This window comes from Cyclopterus lumpus, chromosome 11, assembly GCF_009769545.1.
Source record: "Cyclopterus lumpus isolate fCycLum1 chromosome 11, fCycLum1.pri, whole genome shotgun sequence".
Lineage (NCBI taxonomy): Eukaryota > Metazoa > Chordata > Actinopteri > Perciformes > Cyclopteridae > Cyclopterus > Cyclopterus lumpus.
Window position 1 is genome coordinate 1,814,849 of NC_046976.1, and position 20,692 is coordinate 1,835,540.

At 40.9% G+C, this 20,692-nt stretch overlaps 1 protein-coding gene across 4 annotated transcripts in view; it reads left to right on the forward strand.

Annotated features, from left to right (window-relative positions):
- Positions 1 to 19,375, forward strand: part of phf14 (PHD finger protein 14) — an 82,183-nt gene extending 62,808 nt beyond the window's left edge. For all 4 annotated transcript variants that reach the window (XM_034545266.1, XM_034545268.1, XM_034545264.1 and 1 more), the window contains exon 18: positions 18,574 to 19,375. In XM_034545266.1, coding sequence (XP_034401157.1) covers positions 18,574 to 18,678 — 105 coding nt within the window. In that variant the 3' untranslated portion in view covers positions 18,679 to 19,375. The remainder of the gene's footprint in view (positions 1 to 18,573) is intronic.
- The last annotated feature ends 1,317 nt before the right edge of the window (positions 19,376 to 20,692 follow it).

The following is a 20,692-nucleotide window of genomic DNA, read 5'->3' on the forward strand; positions in this document are numbered from 1 at the left end:
TCTGTTCATATTCTACTTTGGAATTACATGTAGGAGTCAATGGTTTCCGATTCTGAAGGATCTTAAATATTCGCTTTGAGTTCTTCCGGCACATTGAAGAGGCTTATTTAAGGAACAAATGTGTGAAAGAAGCCAACACGTGTACGCCATTTCTAATGTTGCAGGGTCTACATTCTGAGAGGCAATGAAGAATGTGACATTTCTGAGAGAGCATAGTGTACATACCTTTTTAAGGCACAAGGTGCTCAGAGTGTCTCAGTAATAGCAAGTGTAGGGAGATAATTGACTCCACTAAGGGCATCTAAAAAGCACTCTGAGATGAGAGCTGTATTTAAGGAACGTTTTATTATCTGCTTTTAAATGCCAAGTCATGCACCGTTTTTGCCTATGGGGGGGAGAATGTTTTTGTAAATGCCAGCATTAAGTGCACAGTAGTACCTGATCATTGCGACTGAGATATAGCTGCTGGCAGAGATAGTGGATGGTCAACCCTTCTGCCTGGAAGTCTGTTACAAAGAATTGTACAGGAAGTGATTTGAGCTCCCCGCAGTCACTGCTCTTATCTGAGAGGAAGACACTTGACATCTGAAGGGAGAGGTATGAAGGAAGAGGAACAAAATGTCTGACAGTATGTAATGCTGAGCAAATATAACTGTGTGTATATATATATATATATATATATATATATATATATATATATATATATATATATATATATATATTGACAGCATACTTCTTCAAATATTAAGGTCTCAGTCATACCAAGTGTCATCTATCCACATAATCAACCTAAATTAAAACCTGTTCCAAGCGACCGACTCAAATATACTGAGATTGCAGCCGTAAAAAGAGGCGAGATGCGATGATTCAAACAAGGGACATAATGGCTCGCTAGTTGTATTTGAGTCACAGGTATATGCAAATGTAATATCTGTCAAATCAAAGTACTTCCTCACATTGATGCAAAAATCAGACCCCAAGACTAAGTTCACAGCAGCCTTGTTTAGTCTGGTTGAATCAAACCCTGGAGCCGTTGTGCCTTGCTGCGCACCATTGTCATTTCATTGGTTAAAAACCATTGCTTTTCCTGTGTCGGTGAACTAGTAGCTTATTTGCGTCTGAACTAACTGTTTATTAGACCACAAATGAGACAATAATTAGCTAGCCAGCGCAGCATGCGGTCCCTCCACCTCGCTCCCTGCCGCATGGAGACCAATTTACCGGTACAAGAGCAGTCGACAGCTCCGTAGTCTCCTAGCGGCAGAGAGTGACAGACAAACCGTTTAGAGCAAGTGCTGCCGCTGGCAACCCGCCCACTGCTCGGCTCATTTTCTGTAACCAGTGTAGCGTGAACACATGGTGGAATTAGAAAGCTAGTTAGCTAAGTAGCCAGCCACCTAATTGAGTAAAATGTAACAACGTAATACTTCATCCACACAATATTGCCACAGGGGAGATCACATTGACACAATGTATCATCCTCGCATTGGTTTGATTCAGGAACCGGACCTTTAGGTGTGAAACACTGAAAGCCATGCTAGCGGCTCCCAGAGGCTGTTTTTAGGCTCAGCTGAAGTCAGCATGCTAACATATTCTGATACCAATCAGGTGTAATGTCTACCATGTCCACCATTTCAGTTTAGCATGGTAGCATAGTAATATTAGAAGTTTAGCACCGAACACCACATACAGCTGAGGCTGATGGCACTGCCATTAGTTTGTGATTGCACTGGGTATTTGGTCAACCATATTGAACAAATTGAGACTTTGACCTGATGATTTCAAAGAATAACAAAAAGAAAGCTTGAGAAAGAAGATCAAATCCTGGTTACATTCACAGCCTCAAACATCTGGCCAATCCGTAGATTTCAGAAAAGTTACTGAGATGGTTGTTAAGTACAGAAAATAAATTGCCATGAGTGAAACTACATCGTGGGATTTGAATGTAACACAATTTACGCTATGTGCATTTAGATTTGGGATGTGCATTAGATGTAAGGACTTTAGGTATGGTATCCACACTTCTTATGCATTTTCACAGCTGAAAGGCATAACTTGCACTGTAATGTGAGGTTGTTCCCCTTCAGTTAGATAGATAACTCCCAGTTAAATACATGTATTGACTAACATCAGAGGCTATTGTCAGACTCAAGTTGTAATGTGTGCATATACCTGCATGGTAGTATAGCATACCTTATTTTAAAATATATTTCAGAATTGAAATCCTTCCACTAATCCCCAATTCTACTAATTGTATCAATAATTTGATTACATAGTTTTTTCTGTTACCATAATAAAATACAGTCTTGTATCCTAGTTACGTAATGCTGTTTCACTCATCCATTACTCCCCACGCCTGTTTATAGTATGGTTAGATGAAGGGCTTGGCGGATTTGGGCCTCTGGAGGCTGACACAGTACAGATATTTTTTGACTTCAATGTTACACAACGTACACATATATGTTCCTGAATTGTTTTGAATAATTATATAAAAGCTCTATAGGGCCTTTCATAGAACACTACGCTCTGAAACCCATTATTTCCAATGGCTTGTTAACTATGGCTGGGTATGTGCGCTGTACCCAGTTGCAAGCGCAATGTGAAAGCCAGTTTGTGCTTTTAGTCATTTTTAACCACATTGAGATATTTTATGAAATGTATTCACCCCTCAAAGTACTCTTTTACTGAAAACACAACAGTATGTAATGTAAATTGTAATATCAAACCTCAATACACTTTGACCACTGACTAACATGTCTGGTTTTTATTGTAGCGTTTAGTATGGTAAAACTCACAGTATCAAAGGTTAGCATTTTATGCCATGTCAGATTGTTAGTCTTGCTGTTCTTTAAATATAGTTCTTATTTGCTTTGCCTTGCTATCTTTGTGTCATTGTATGTCATGGATGTAGCTCCGTAGCTAGCTAGCTATGTGAAGATGACATACCCGCTCTGAATCCAGTTAGACAACCCTGATTGGTCGATTGTTTCTCCAACCATGGGAAACAGATATCAATGAATACCAAGTCTATTTGAATCATTGGACAAATCCCAGGTTTAGTCGGTGCCTCAAAGTTCTAAAACCGTGTTATTAAAATCTGGCACATACCAAACACATGGCCACGTAAGGCTGACACACAACAAAGAGGATACTATACCACTATATTTCTTTAAGAAAACAAACCCTAAGACACAAGAGCTTTTGCTTTCGTCTGTTACTCTTTTCGTTTGAGACTCTGAATATCAAAATGTCTTCTTGACATTGCTGATGATTTGTCCCTTTGATGTGCTCGTATTGTTGAGATGTTTGTACAGCAGCAGTAATTACAGAGGAGCTGCTGGTTTGCAGTGTTGCTATTGCAGACGTTGTTTATTAGACAGCCTTGAGTTCATTATAGACGCTGTGTTTCTCTCGGCCTGCTCGGCTTAGATAAACCCGCTCTGACCAAGGCCACATCCCTCCTGCTGTCGCCGCAGGCCCTCGCTGAATTGATTTCAGTAGTAAAGTGACAGTTTCCCCTTAATATACGGATGTACTTTAATTTAAGCCTGTTACTGTGCCAAGGGGTGCTTGTTTAAGGCTTTATTTACACCCTTGCAGCACCGCCTGGCATGCTGGGCACCACGGTGAATCAGACCAGAAGATTTGGATAAAAGGTTTGAAATGCCAAAAGCTCTTAAAATTGCCCAGGCAGTGTTTAAAGTACTCAACTGTGAACTTGTGTGGGATGCATTACTTTAGCTGCACTCAAACTTGTTGTCATCAAAAGGATTGCAACTGTTGGAATTACTGTCCGTAAAACCTAACCTTCCTCCCATCCTCCACAGCCACAGGCCCACTCCTACACAGCAATGGCTTTGTATTTGAACTTCTTTTACGACCTCAAGGCATATGCAGCTCCTTTTATGTGTGTGTGGCAGTTATGTGTTTGAGGAAAGTCTTTGCCTATTTCCCTATTTTCACTAGTGTTTGTCTATTTTTATATTTTTTTAGCAGCTGATGTTTCGATGTCATTCTCGATTCAGAGGAAGATTACCTTTACACGCTGTGCCATCAATCAGAAGCTCCATCGCTTGACCTGTGAAAGACTGTAATTAAGTTAGCCTAATTAACTTAATGAAGTGGCACGCTTGGCTGCCTTTACTGTATCGAGTAAATTGAAAGAAAAATTGGCATCATTACTCATCAGATGTTATGGTATTTAGAGTGAGACAGAGAATGCATTTTTTTTACCAACTCCTCAGCCAGTGGGTGCCTGCTTTTATTTTCTCAATGAGGCCTTTTTCATTAGCAGTCTGATCGGTTTACTCAGTATTGTTGGTGCATTTATGGAATGGAGACAAATCCCGCAGGGCGATCTGAATTTGTTGCTCTCTACATTCTCTTATCTGTATTCGAGTTGAACCTTAATGCCGTAAGGGCTGCGCGATCAATAAGCCCGACGGTCGGGGCTTTTACTCAGGCGTATGAAGTGCTTAAAGCATGAGAACCTCATCAATGACGGTTGTCTTTTAGTCATGGCCAAAGTTTAACCACAGTTTAATGTGATTTAAAGGCAAGCCGGGGGCAGCTAAACTAGCCTGCAGGGAGCACAGGGCACGGTCAAGGGTGGCCGGGTGGGACGGCGAAGACGAAGAGAAAATCAATGGCTAGGAGTCACCTCAATCACTTTAACTAGGCGCTACAGACGCCCGTGCCCCTCTCAGGGGCCAATTTGTGGAGTAAACAGGAGTGTGTGATTGCTGCCGGGGTCCCCAGCGGCCCCGGCTGTCCATTTCTCTGGTCCTGGCTCATTCTAACAACCCTCTTAGCGGTGAGTGTACATGAGGCCGCTTTTCGGACCCCCTCAGTATTTCATGGCCATAAACAGTGTAGCAGTCAGTTTTTCTTTATCGCCCTTCATTAAGATAGCATTCCAACAAGTCCCTGGCTCCTGCTGCGTGGGCAGAAAGCATGCTCCAATACATATTCAAAATAAACTTTACTTTAACATCTGTTTGTGAACACACCACGGCTGAACAAAGGGGTGAGTCGTGGCCTTCACTTGTGTTAGGTAATGAGCGTCGCACTAATAGACATGAGACTAGAAAGATAGTGTTGTATGTTGATGTTTTCCTTGTAAAAACGCATTCCATTTATCTCAATGAGACCAATTTCCTTTTCCTTACAACGATCCCGGGCCATGGACAGACGCTGGCTTGCTGAGAACACATTAACCAGACAAGGGTTCATTATTCTACAGCTGGTCAAAGTGTTCTGTACATTGTAATTAGCTCTTTGCTCATAATACAGACACAGGAGGGACTTAACTATTTGTCAGAGATTTGTTGGAGCTTAGCGTATGCAGGTATTTTATACAAAAATTGGATTGGCATGGCAGGTTATTGTTATAAAGAGCCCCGGGGGTGACAGTTAACCTCTGTGCACACTAGAGAAGTTCATAAATGCCCATATGTTGCCTATATAGTGCTGTGCAAAAGTGATATATATGCATGTACTTGTTGTAGTGTCACGGGCTGTCGCTAGGACAGGCTAGCCTGGGGCGGTGCAAAGAGAGAGATGAACACAGGCACGTCCGAGGGTATTTAACAAAAAGTCCAGGTTTATTTCCCATCCCACCAGCAAGGTAACATTCAAAAACAACAAAGTATCAAAAAAAAGGTCCAGTTAGATAACACAAAACATCCCGGAGGAGAAAGTGGTTAATTAACCAAACAAAAACTCAATCCTGGTGAATCCAGGCTACGAGGTCCTCTCCCTTGTTGTCCTCTTCCAGGTGCTCGTGGGTTCACCTTCCGCTCTCCTTTCTCCTTCCCAGGTGCTCTCCCTTAAGTCTCCCAGCCCTGCCTCAATCAGGTGCCTTAAGCAGCTGCAGCTGGGTGAGCGGTGAGGCAGGCTGGGAGATGTAGTTTTTGCACTGGTGGCCACTCTGTAGCGCCCCTCCACTACCTGTCCCCTTGTGATGCCACATTGTATATTCGGTGTAGAACTCATTAAGCCATGTGAAATATTAAAAATAGTCAAATTTAACAAGACATATTGTTCCTTTTCTCGCTGGCATGCCGTGTGTTCCCAGCGTTGTTCAGAGATAAAGCAGAGATGCACAAGCACTTATCCCACAGTGCCCGAGCACTCAGACCTATTTATGATCCCCTGCTTTATTCTAAATGATTCAAATTGGAATGGAAACGGAGAGAAAGCAGCTCTCCGTGTCCCGACCATATATCCTCTTCTGGGAGGAAGTTAGTCTGTAGTTCTGTGATGAGGCGATAAAAAAAAAACACCTTCTTAAATTAGGAGCCGCCTGGTACCTCTACCTCGGTATCGGTCATGCCTCACTAAAATGGAAATAGCTTTCAGAGAGAGAGAGAACAAAAAAAAGGACATTAAAGAATGCCCTTTGTAATAAATGAAACGGGAATTGCAAATATGCGCAGTCATGAAATGTAATTGTGCTCTCCGGTGACTGGGTTGTGGGTGCAGGAGGAGCGCTCGGGGCGGAGGTGGTTAAATGTAGCGCGTAGCACTGCCTGAACAGGCTAATGAAGCCGCTGTTTATGACCCACTGCAACTGTGTCATCTCTTGAATGGCAACAAGATGCCAGTGCACACACAGAGAGGCACTCTCACACACACGCACACAATGTGGTATTGTCTTATAATTTATTAATATGTTGATGGGTATTTTTGGTGCTGAGAAGAAGCCACATTCCCACAGTACAAGCCAACAATCTAACAGTATACAACATTAGTCAGTTGGAATGACTTTATAATATCAATGAAAATAGAGTAATGCAATATATATATACAGACGATTTATGTACCAAACATGGCCAGTAATAAGTATATAATTCAATAACAAATTGTGAAATAAAATATGGAAGCATTTCCTAATAATCTCTGCAATCACTCGTGTTAATTTGCATGATTTAAGATGAACTTGTAATCATATAAAAACAAATTCACAATGTATTCCCCCATTTATAAATGTAATTGGATCTCTGGATATAGTGATGGCATGGACATTTGAGTATGTGTGTACTGTTTACATCACCGCGATTTCAATACTTGTGATGTGTGTAGTATTGAGCTTTGAGAAAAAGGCAATTGTCTCCCAGTTTTACTTTTAGTAATTGCAGTTGTCAAACCATCTGAAGAAGAAAACAGAAAAAATTACAAGTTTACATAAACTGTAGGAGAGCCCTGAAACTGTTTAAATAATAATGTATTCAGGAATATCTTAAGAAATATATAAATTATGAAATATTAGTAGAATTGGCCATTTTTTTTCTTCTTCAAATTATAACATTTAACATTAGAATATTATCATTATAATGACTATTTTGCTTATTATTATTGTTTTATTTATTATTATTTTAATTTCTAATAATTGTTGACTTTTTAGAATTCCATATTTCTGTAGTGTTTGAAAAACATTAGATGCCCTAAAAGAATATCTAAAAAATACCTTATTACTGTGACAAGGAGCTGACATGACGTGAAGTCCAGATTATTTTCACAGGCCAAGAAAGAACTTGGACGCTGTTATTGTTCCTTAGTTACCGCTCGAGTGTGAACTTTATTTTTGCCAACGATCCTTTAAGCTCATCAGAATCTTTTTTGAGCATTTGAAATAATATATTCGTCATTAAACTGAACTAGGGTTTAATTAATTGTGCAACATGACAAAGTTTGATTGGATTATTTGAAACAGGTGAGTGGTAGCGCTGCACAGAAAAGGTGCAGAAGTGTGCGGTTATCTGCTGCGGAACATTGATCTCACTGAGACGCATAGTGAATCCATCCAAGGTGAGAGGACACGATGAAGCAGAGCCTCTTCTGCACACAGACGTAAGACGCACTCATAAATAAATAGGATAAAAGCAGAAAACAAGATAAGAAAATCAGTCCCTCTAATTAACTGCTAATTTGTTTGAGGACTGCGTACGTTTGATAAAGTAAAGCGAAGCTTATTGAAGCTCACGCTGCTGTATTGTACATTCTGATTCCTTTACAGCCAAAAATGTAATCTGCGCTTATGAGGTGTGTGTGTGTGTGTGTGTGTGTGTGTGTGTGTGTGTGTGTGTGTGTGTGTGTGTGTGTGTGTGAGTGTGTGTGTGTGTGTGTGTGTGTGTGAGAGAGAGTGTGCACGTGTGTGAGAGAGTGTGCACGTGTGTGTGTGTGTGAGTTTTCATGTCAGGAAAGAGCATAACACATTTAGTTTTGAGAGCTCGGCGCCACCTTGATGCAGCTGAGGTCCTGTGTGCGTGTGCGTGTTTTATTGTTGATGGTGCAGCGGGGGATGTGAGACTGAACAGTGTGAACGCCGGACTGCTCTTCGTCGCCCCTACGGCTGAATCTGAGCCTTCCTCCTCCTCTTCCTGCTCCTCCTCCTGCTCTCCCCTCATCTCATGACAGAGACGACGCTCTGCTCCTGCCCTTTAAAAAGGCGACCCCCGACTCGAATGAAAAATGTGGCATTTCATTATCATATATGTATATGTTAGTGCCGGGGGCCTGCCAGCCTATGGAAAGCAAGCGGTGAAAACACCCCCACCCCCTCCCCCTTTTCTCCTATCCCTCGTTTCCCCAGAGGGAATGGATGGAGATATCCCACAATGCCAGAGCCCATCAGCTCTTGCAGGTCCATCGGAGGGAGGAGTGGTGGGGGTGGAGAGGAGCATCTGCCTCTCACAAACACACAAAGCAAACGTCTCGAGCGGCAGCTCCGTACCTCACCCTCTGGAGTCCACCGGACCCTCTGTCCCCTTTCTCTGGATCAGTGGAGGGGCAGCGCTTGAAAAACCTGCTGCAAATCTTCAAACAAGCAGATAATATTAGGTTTGCCACGATAATTATAGCTATGCTATTGTCTAAAAACAGGATATTTGATGTGTCATTGATGTAATGGATATGATGCAGGATGATTGACGTGTACACACATTTGTTTCAAAGACACTTCACAAGGAGGGATTGTGAAACGTCCAATACCTTATTGTTCATCATTTTAGCATTAACCGTATTGTCAATCCAGTCATTACAGATTATGTTTAGTTTGTCAGAGCTGCTCCAACCAGGGTGGAGATCCCTCTGCCAAAAATTGAAATGGTAAAAGGGGATGCTTCATAATTGCAAATTGCTTACTCAACATATTTCAGGAAAGATTTTCGTAAGTACATTATATCTTTATCCCTATATATTTTCATAAATTTGCCAATTGGTCATGGAAAATTAATTTAAACGATTTTAGCATAAGGCTGCAACATAACATTGGAAGAGTGAAGAGGTTAGCCAATGTTTAAAGCTACACTAGTCAATATTCTTATCTTGATAATGAATCAAATGACGTGTGTAATGTGAAAGGGGCGGTCATCCTGACACACCCAGTTACAGCCCCGCAGCTCCCTGCAGCACTACAGGGCCTCTGAGCATCTTTTCAGCTCAGCGTTTTGTTTTTGAAGCATGCCGTATTTAGTCTCACAGCTCTCATCAACTTTGTTTCCATCAGCAGCATGCCGGTCAAAAATGTCTAGTGAATTTCATCCATAGTGCAGGAAAAGGGAAGATGTAAAGGCTGTGGAACACAGTGGGCAAAAATTGTTTTACCGTTTTAAATGGTCTCCCTGAATGCTACAATGTACGTTCAAGTGCTTGTGGATTAGGGTTGGGCAATAAGTTCACATTTTCCAAAACAGAGCTACAAAAATGGTACTGTGTAAAGGGTGGGCAATTATTTTCTATGGAGGGTCCACATGAAAAATTGAATAGGCTGTTGTGGTCCGGACACAACTGTGATAGAATAATCAATGCATCGGATTTACGTTTTGCCTCGTAGTGACAGTGAATTGTAAATCCTAAATGCAGCAACATTTTTCCTACAAACTTAACACACAAACAAACGATATGCCCATGTCGTGTTAAACATTGTACATTCAGTGTCCACTGTATGCTTTGTACTACTCAAAAACAGTAACAAGATCAAAATAAATATCGGGCTACACCCTAAAGCTCTCCCATGGTTGGTAAGAAGTGCATAGCATAGTCAGAGGTGTGCTGTATAGTGCTATGCTACTAATAGCATAGTCATAAGTGTGCTGGATAGTAATAATAGCAGTCAGAAATGTGCTGTATAGTGCTATGCTAATATTAGCGTAGTCAGAATTGTGCTGTATACTAATAATACCATAGTCAAAAGTGTGCTGTATAGTGCTATGCTAATATTAGCATAGTCATAAGTGTGCTGTATAGTGATATGCTAATAATAGCATAGTCAGAAGTGTGCAGTATAGTGCTATGCTAATAATGGCATAGTCAGAAGTGTGCTGTATAGTGCTATGCTAATATTAGCATAGTCACAAGTGTGCTTTATAGTACTGTGCTAATAATAGCATAGTCAGAAGTGTTCTCTATAGTTATATGCTAATAATAGCAGTCAGAAATGTGCTGTGTAGTGCTATGCTAGTAATAGCAGAGTCAGAATTGTGCGGTATGGTAATAATAGCATAGTCAGTAGTGTGCTGTATAGTGCTATGCTAATAATGGCATAGTCAGAATTGTGATGTATACTAATAATAGAGCAGTCAGAAGTGTGCTGTATAGTGCTATGCTAACAATAGCATAGTCAGAATTGTGCTGTATACTAATAATACCATAGTCAAAAGTGTGCTGTATAGTGATATGTTCATATTAGCATAGTCAGAAGTGTGCTGCATAGTGCTATGCTAATAATAGCATAGTCAGAAGTGTGCAGTATAGTGCTATGCTACAAATGGCACAATCAGAAGTGTGCTAAATAGTGTTATGCTAATAATGGCATAGTCAGAAGTGTGCTGTATAGTGCTATGCTAATAATAGCAGTCAGAAATGTGCTGTATAGTGCTATGCTAATAATAGCATAGTCAGAATTGTGCAGTATAGTAATAATAGAGCAGTCAGAAGTATGCTGTATAGTGCTATGCTAACAATAGCATAGTCAGAATTGAGCTGTATGCTAATAATACCATAGTCAAAAGTGTGCTGTATAGTGATATGTTCATATTAGCATAGTCAGAAGTGTGCTGTGTAGTGCTATGCTACAAATGGCATAGTCAGAAGTGTGCTAAATAGTGCTATGCTAATAATGGCATTGTCAGAAGTGTGCTGTATAGTGCTATGCTAATAATAGCATAGTCAGAAGTCTCCTGTATAGTGCTATGCTAATACTAGCATTGTCAGAAGTGTGCTCTATAGTGCTATGCTAATAATACCATAGTCCGAACTGTGCGCTATAGTAATAATAGCAGTCAGAAATGTGCTGTATAGTGCTATGCTGTTAATAGCATAGTCAGAAGTGTGCTGTATAGTGCTATGCTAATAATAGCATAGTCAGAATTGTGCTGTATAGTAATAATAGCATAGTCAGAAGTGTGGTGTATAGTGCTATGCTAATCATGGCATAGTCAAAAGTGTGCTTTACAGTCCAATGCTAATAATAGCATAGTCAGAATTGTGATGGAATTGTGGTCTGATTTATTTAATTTTTTGCCAGGGTCCAAACTTATGTCATGCAAACCGGATAGAGGTTGCAACAGGAGAATAAAAACTACGTTAACAACATTAATGTACGGCATTGAGTAAAGTTCCATTGTAATGTTAAAGATACATATACAGATACAATAAAAACAGCACTTGCCTCTGTCTGAATAAGCAATGTGACTGTTTTTGTGAGATTTTAATTAACACCAGCAGGACTCCAAATGAATCCTAATGTTGCTGTGTGTCTGTTGGATGTGCAAATAGGGATTTGTTTGCTGACACAATTTCACACATTTATCAGGCTATACGTCACAATGCGTTGTATTTACAGCTTTCTCTGATACCCCGAAGTGGCCAGGAAGTTGGGGAATGCGGCTTTAAATAATGCTCCCGCTCTCAAAGAGGTTTAATTGCAGCATAGATATTTCAGTTACAGAATTATAACGCTATGACACAGTATGTGCTCTCCAACAGGAGTTACACCCTCCCCAAACAACTCCTAAGATGCTCCCCAGGTGACGTCTGTGTTTCACATGCGACTAACAGCTCGTCCTCTCCATCTCTGTGACACTCTAAATTGCACGCTGCACAGGCAATTTCTGTAGACTCACTCCATAAGCCTGACTATAAGGGCAGATGAATGAGGAGTGGGCCCTAACGGAAGGCAATCTTAAACTGTAGTATCACTCCCAGCACAGCTTTTCTCTGAGATTCAAAGAAACACGAAAAACTGATGAAGATTTGGGGCTGTGTCCCTCCCACTCAGACTGGGGGGGGAGGGGACTCTGCAGGCAGACAGACAGCAGGATAATACCAGCAACAATGAAGCTGTGGAGCGCCGACAGCCTCAGGCAGACACAGGTGTGACGGGGGGCTGAGGGGTTGGACTTGGGAGGATCACGTACACGACAAGTCCCGAGAAGGCCGGGGGGGGACCGGTGTCACCCCGCTCCCCAGGGACACACACTATATCAGTGCGGGAGGCATGGGAGGCACATCTCTGGCTTTATGAGATAGTTAGCATGCGCTGGCCCCTCCTCCCCTCTCTTGTTTCCCATTTAAGAGCCGACTGCCCCCCCAGCCGATAACGGATGGCGCCACAGGTAATTGGAAAATTGGCAGGCTTGTCAGAGAGATTTGGAGGATGGCACGGGTGTATACGATGGCGGAGTTCATGAGGTGTCACCCCACAGCTAGATTTATATCAGCCCTATGGACCGGCACCAGAAAGGATCCGGAGTTCAGGGAAAAAGTAGCACATTCTTCTCCAGCATAGCACATCAAGACTGCTCCAGGCACGGACAAGGTTCCTGTTAGTAAAGAGATAATATATGAGCCGTCCTTTGCATTAACCCAATCCTTAATCTACAGTTTCTACACATGCCTTAACAAGCACTGCAAGTAGCTTTGCACATTCCACACGCTGATTCGTCTTCTGTGACAATTTAAATTTAAATCTGCATCATCAAACGATGGTTCACAACATAGAATCCCAGACGTATTTTATTCACTAAAGACTGGTCAGGAATCTTCATTTCATCGGTCAAGAATGTCAAGAATGTGTCATTTCATCCACAGTGCAGGAAAGGGGAAGATGTAAGGGCTGCGAAACATTATTTTTGTTGTTTTTAATGGTCTCCCTGAATTTCAACAATGTATGTTCTAGCACTTGTGGATTAGGGTTGAGAAATATGTGCCAAAATCAAACCAACAACCGGTGATTGCCAACATATTTCTGCAGATGTTTGTGCAGCGATGACAGCGGCTCGTTCTTTGGCGGCAGACCGTTAACTTAATAAAGTTAAACTAAAAGTTAAACTTTGACATTAACATGTGTTCAAACGCAATCTTGTAAAAAAAAATGTTAGCCAAAAAATTTAACAAACATAGCAATAAAAGTAAATGTTAGGGACATTGGGACCTGTTTAAGTTCCAAAATAGAAATATTCCGAGCTTTCATATTATGACATTACGAGATGGGAGTAAGGCAATAACATCAGTTGTCAATCAGTATTGTCAATATCCATCACATTAAAGATGTCAGATAGGAATAAACGACGTGTAAGTTGTCCTTTTTGTTCATATCCTCCACTATACATAGCACTACTGTACATAGCACTACTATACATAGCACTACTGTACATACTATACATAGCACTACTGTACATAGCACTACTGTACATAGCACTACTATACATAACACTACTGTACATAGCACTACTGTACATAGCACTACTGTACATACTATACATAGCACTACTGTACATAGCACTACTATACATAGCACTACTATACATAGCACTACTGTACATAGCACTACTGTACATACTATACATAGCACTACTGTACATAGCACTACTATACATAGCACTACTGTACATAGCACTACTGTACATACTATACATAGCACTGCTGTACATAGCACTACTGTACATACTATACATAGCACTACTGTACATAGCCCTACTGTACATACTATACATAGCACTACTATACATAGCACTACTATACATAGCACTACTGTACATACTATACATAGCACTACTGTACATACTATACATAGCACTACTATACATAGCACTACTGTACATAGCACGACTGTACATAGCACTACTGTACATAGCACGACTGTACATACTATACATAGCACTACTATACATAGCACTACTGTACATAGCACGACTGTACATACTATACATAGCACTACTGTACATACTATACATATAACTACTGTACATAGCACTACTATACATAGCACTACTGTACATACTATACATAGCACTACTGTACATACTATACATTGCACTACTGTACATAGCACTACTGTACATACTATACATAGCACTACTGTACATAGCACTACTGTACATACTATACATAGCACAACTGTACATACTATACATAGCACTACTATACATAGCACTACTGTACATACTATACATAGCACTACTGTACATACTATACATAGCACTACTGTACATACTGTACATAGCACGACTGTACATAGCACTACTGTACATATCACTACTATTCATAGCACTACATTGCATACCACTACTGTACATAATTCTACTGTACATAAGCTTACTACACATAAGCCTACTGTACATACTATACATAGCACTGCTATACATAGCACTACTATACATAGCACTACTGTACATAGCACAACTGTACATACTATACATAGCACTACTGTACATAGCACTACTATACATAGCACTACTGTACATACTATACATAGCACTACTATACATAGCACTACTGTACATACTATACATATAACTACTGTAGATAGCACTACTATACATAGCACTACTGTACATACTATACATAGCACTACTGTACATACTATACATAGCACTACTGTACATAGCACTACTGTACATACTATACATAGCACTACTGTACATACTATACATAGCACTGATGTACATACTATACATAGCACTACTGTACATACTATACATAGCACAACTGTACATACTATACATAGCACTACTATACATAGCACTACTGTACATACTATACATAGCACTACTGTACATAGCACGACTGTACATAGCACTACTGTACATACTATACATAGCACTACTGTACATACTATACATAGCACTACTATACATAGCACTACTGTACATACTATACATAGCACTACTGTACATACTATACATAGCACTACTGTACATAGCACGACTATACATAGCACTACTGTACATACTATACATATAACTACTGTACATAGCACTACTATACATAGCACTACTGTACATACTATACATATAACTACTGTACATAGCACTACTATACATAGCACTACTGTACATACTATACATATAACTACTGTACATAGCACTACTATACATAGCACTACTGTACATACTATACATATAACTACTGTACATAGCACTACTATACATAGCACTACTGTACATACTATACATATAACTACTGTACATACCACTACTATACATAAGCCTACTATACATAAGCCTTCTGTACATAAGCCTACTGTACATACTATACATAGCACTACTATACATAACACTACTGTACATAGCACAACTGTACATACTATACATAACACTACTGTACATAGCACAGTCCTCTCGTTAATGAAATTAATGGTTTCTTTGTCTGCAGTTTAGAAGAACTCCACTTCAAAAGCAAATGAAGTGGGACGTAACGAAGTGTACAATGTCAGGCTGGGTGTTCATCTTTCTGTGGCAGTGAAAGTGTCACCACCATTTGGGCCCAGATAGAAAAGGTTCTCCAGCTTTTGGATCAGTGTTTTTACAGCCGTTGGTGATCGTCTCACATGTCCGGTCGATGCACTGTGATACTTTTTCTCGAGTACTGACTTTGCATCCAGGGACATCATGAGGTCAAAGTTCATTTGTTTTTTCCCATATGTTTTCGACAGCATGCCAGCATTCTAAAACGAAGATGGTGAACATGGTCAAACGGTAACCTGCAAAACATCAGCACGGTAGCTTCGTCATGCCGAGTGTGTTAGCATGCTGATGTTAGCGTTCATCTCCAAGCACCACTGTGGCTAAGTACCGCTTCACAGAGCCATGGGGCTATTGTTATCAAGTTGCAAAGATCATTTTCCAGATTTAATTACAACCCAAAGAATCTTTAGACCAAATGCTTGAGAAAGTCTTTGCCCAATAGTCTAATGGTGTTAAATGAGTCTGCCAGGGAAATTCCTCCTCACAATCTTTTGTGAAAAGATGAATTCTGTTTTTTTAATTAGCGAGCACAGAGTCGGGACACGGCGCAGTCCTTTGGTGATTGGCCTTGAGGGGCATGATTCGGGTTTTTTTAAGTACTTTTGAAGTGCTCACATTTTCTGTAGGCTTGCACCAGATTGTGTCAGGATGAGTATGTTTGAAAAAGTTTACAATATTTAAGAAATGTGTACATTTATGTGCGCACACAAAGAATCCATAGGGAAAGCATTTGTGATTGACAGAGAATTAAAACCTCACCGCTCGCTGGAGCATCGTGGATTCATGAGGCATCGTGGACTGCAGGTCCTAACCTGGTGATCGCACATTCTGGAGTGGAGATGTGTTTATTAACCTCTGGAGGGGGGATAATTGTATCTGTCAGAGTCGTTTAATCACCGCTGCTTCTCTCCCCACTGTCACTTTCACTTTGTCTGTTTGACTAAATCAGCTGGCTCCTCGCTTGGCCCACTACGCCTCCTGCTCTCCTTGTGTCACTTCCCTTTTAGTTGGCTGTAAAACTCACGTGTACATTTGGGACATTTGTTGGCATTTGTATCAAAAAATAATTATCATCAGTCTCCAGCAAATAATATAAAGAAATAATGGTAAACCGCTGGTTTTGACTTGAGAAAGTCACAGTTGTAGGTGGGCAACACAATATGTAATTAATAATTCATCAATCAAATACAGTGGATCCAATTGTGATGAAAATGAATCAGAAGCTGCATCTTAATACTGTGATCCAGCATTTTTAAACATTAGATATATACAGTACATAAAACATCTATCGGGGCCAAACAATAAGGCTGGCCCTCAGCTGTGAAACAGAAGCTAGCTAGAAGATGGTGAGGACAGGTCTTTATAGCCATAATAACCTTTATTGAAAATTAACTACTTAACATGTATACAACTTGTTCCATTCCATTCGAGCTGTGCAATCTGAGCTAATGCTTAACTTTCTAATGAGGCTTTTATTATTTCTATTTTACCAAAACTTAAAGCTACGGTTGGTCATATTTTGGAAGAACACCGGGGAGCTGGTTCGTGACGACACTTATAGTATTCCTTGTGTGCTTAAGAAGTAACAATTCTGATGAACCTACACTGTGCAGTCTGATGTTACGTTAGACACTGATGAACCCTTGTCTCCTTCATGCAAGTCAGATGTGCTCCATGCCCATCTCATCACTCGCCTACCTCCTGACCTTCTCCCGCTCTACATAACGACTTCCTTGGTCCTGAAAGTTGGCCCTGGATGTACATTTTGAGGTGGGGTATCGGCTGTTCGCTAAGCCCTGCCCCCTTGAACACAGACCGGCCAATCACAGTAAAGCATCGTCCAGCTCCAACCAGGGTCCTACAACTATGCTCCACAGAGTCTCATCATTTCTAGTCATAGTTAAACGTTGTCTAATAGTGACAATATTTACCCGGAGAGTTTGACAGGAGAAATACGTTTCTAAACTGCCTAAAAAGTAGTTGAGCACATCATTAACTACCGTTAGCACTTCTGAAGTGAATAAAGACCGGCTCGGTTCTACAGAAACATTGATGTGGCGGTTCACTTTTACTCTGTTTCCTGTAGCTTAGCTTCTATCTTTATCTTTGAACCTGTTTTTGTCCTTCTGTCTGCATTTTACCAGAAATGTGATAATATTTATTCAGGGAGTGCAGCTAGTGACTGTGTGGGCTCCATGGTAACCACGGTACGCTCTGACAGCTTGACCATTATCACCACTAAGCAAAAGGCGGACTAGTGATCAGCATGATGACACCTGCAACCAGCTTTTTAAAAGACACAAAAAGGTTTCAAAATTCCCCAGAGTGGTATTTATTAACGTATATCATGTTCTTATTATTTTTGGGGAGTTTTTCCTGATCCGATGTGAGGTCCTGGGACAGGGATGTCGTATGTGTACAGATTGTAAAGCCCTCTGAGGCAAATTTGTAATTTGTGATATTGGGCTATACAAAATAAACTGAATTGAATTGAATTGAATTCTTGGAAGCAATCTCTTCAGCTTGTGTACGGACCTTATTTCAGGCTTCTAATCAAAAACCCATTGACTTTTAGACGAGGAAACCAGAAGTGCAAAAATGCGGACTCGTTTCTGGGTTTTAGGACTCATTCCTGCAGCACTCTGTTTGGATGTGAGACGTGGGGACAGCGGGCTGATCAGCAACACATCCACATGTCTCTGAGTCAGACAGCGTACGTTACACCTCGGTCAGAGAGAGAAGGCTCAGGTTCATGCGTTCCCAACGCAGACATGTTCAAAGGTGTAAACGTTACTTGACGGTTTGTTGTGTCCTGTGTTTCCAGGAGGAAGAAGAGGAGGAGGAGGAGGAAGAGCAGGAGCAGCAGGAGCAGCTGGAGGAAGATGACGCTGTTAAAGAGGAAACAGTGGAGCAGGAGATTCCAAACTGAACCCGAGCGAGCGGACACGAACACACCACTGCTCTGTGGCTTCACCTCCAGTCTTAGCATTTCTGTTCAGACTACAGCACACGTAACTTTCTACTAGCCCCCCAAAGTTTCTAGATGCCCAGCAGGTAGCTTCCACCCCACATAGTTTAGCAAGCAGAGGAGTATTTTAGAATAAAACACTATTTAAGATTGAGATATCTTGAGATTTAAGGGAAGAGTTTGTACTTTTTATGAACGAGATCTCAGACCATGAAAGCATCACACACCCCACTTCACTTCTACAGCAGAGGCATGTGTCTGTCTGTGGACGGCCAGCCAGCGGACGTGTTTATGACACTTTCCACGCAATCTATTTTCATACACTAATGATGATCAGACAGTGTGTCCACACAGAGTATCCTCACTGTCCTGTTTACAAGATAAAGCGAGCAGAGTGCCGAGCACGCTGACGTCAGCAGTGAAGCGTCCTTTCACCGTCTTCGCACACATTTCACTTGACATTTGACTGGAGGATTTTATTTTTATATTTCATGCATATCTTCTTTCTTCCCCCATTTAAAACATCAACTTGTTTTCTCACTAATTGACAGAAGTATTGAGTCTGTTTTTTAATCTTTGATTTACAGTATCTTTACGTGCTACATACCAATCTATTTTGTCATTGGATTTGTAATAAAATCTCCCATGTTTGATTGTTGATTGTATTTCCATCCTTTGAAAATGTGTAGGTTCTTTTCTTCTACTTTGTCTCTGGTTATCTGACCTGCTCGTAGTCTGTGGTCCAGACTGGGTCTCTAAGCTCTCTGGGAGCCACAGATGCATCAAGTGTTTACAACCATATGAGGAGTAAAGTGATGATTACATTTAGCATTCATGAACTGACTAATCATTATTTTTGACCAGACAGGCGCTCACCGTGAATCTGGAATTATCCCTTAAAGTGCCAATACATTTTAACTGACAACATGTTATGCTTCTCTATCACTGAGAGTCAATGTACATGGAATGTTTCAAATATATATCGATCAAGGTGGCTCTGACACCAGTAACACAACATCCATGGTTAAAAATTACTATAAAGGCAGAAAGTGTAATTTATATTTATTTAGAGAATAACATTAAAGGCTGCAAAACAGTACTCAGATTAAATTGATGCTTGCCAGTGATTGTAATAATCTCTGGTTGTATAGAAGTCTATGCTTCATGTGTTAAAGCTGCATTCTCTCTACTGACCACCAGGGGGCGACTCCTCTGGTTGTATAGAAGTCTATGCTTCATGTGTTAAAGCTGCATTCTCTCTCCTGACCACCAGGGGGCGACTCCTCTGGTTGTATAGAAGTCTATATAAATGACTTTACTTCTCTTGATTTATTCCCTCAGTAAACATTGTAAACATTAGTTTTTGGTCTCAATCTCTAGTTTCAAGTCTTCTTCAATACAGAATGATGTTCATTTAGTAAATTATGGTCATTTAGAGTCAAACAGACCATAAGCGTCCTCTATCTGCAAGGACAACAAATGACCACGCATGATCTCATGATTCCCCGTCATTTGATTTTCTCTCCTATTTCAGAAGTCATGTGCTAGCGTTGTGTGGCGTAGTGTCTGGATCTCCCCCTTTGTCCCACAAATGTACATTTGTATTCCAGGGACTTTACTCCCCTGGCTAGGGACACCCAGCTTCCTCCACCATATGACCTGGGCTCCGGGTCCTTACGCCAGGCTTTCCCGAGGCCACCTACAAGCAACTGGCCACGACCAGCCCCGCCACCCCGATCCTGGATCAGCAAATCCCCCACTAACCGTCCGGTCACTCCCCCACTTCTCCCTAATCTCCCTCTCAGATCTTAATACATCCATATCTTGTATGAAGACTCCAACCTGCGACCTGGATCCCATCACTAAAGGACTAAACTTGATCATTCCGATAGGATTTCAGAATACTGACCTGGGGACTATAACATATATAATTGGCTTCAGTGTTTTTTACAGGTTGGATGTGAAAGATTAAGAA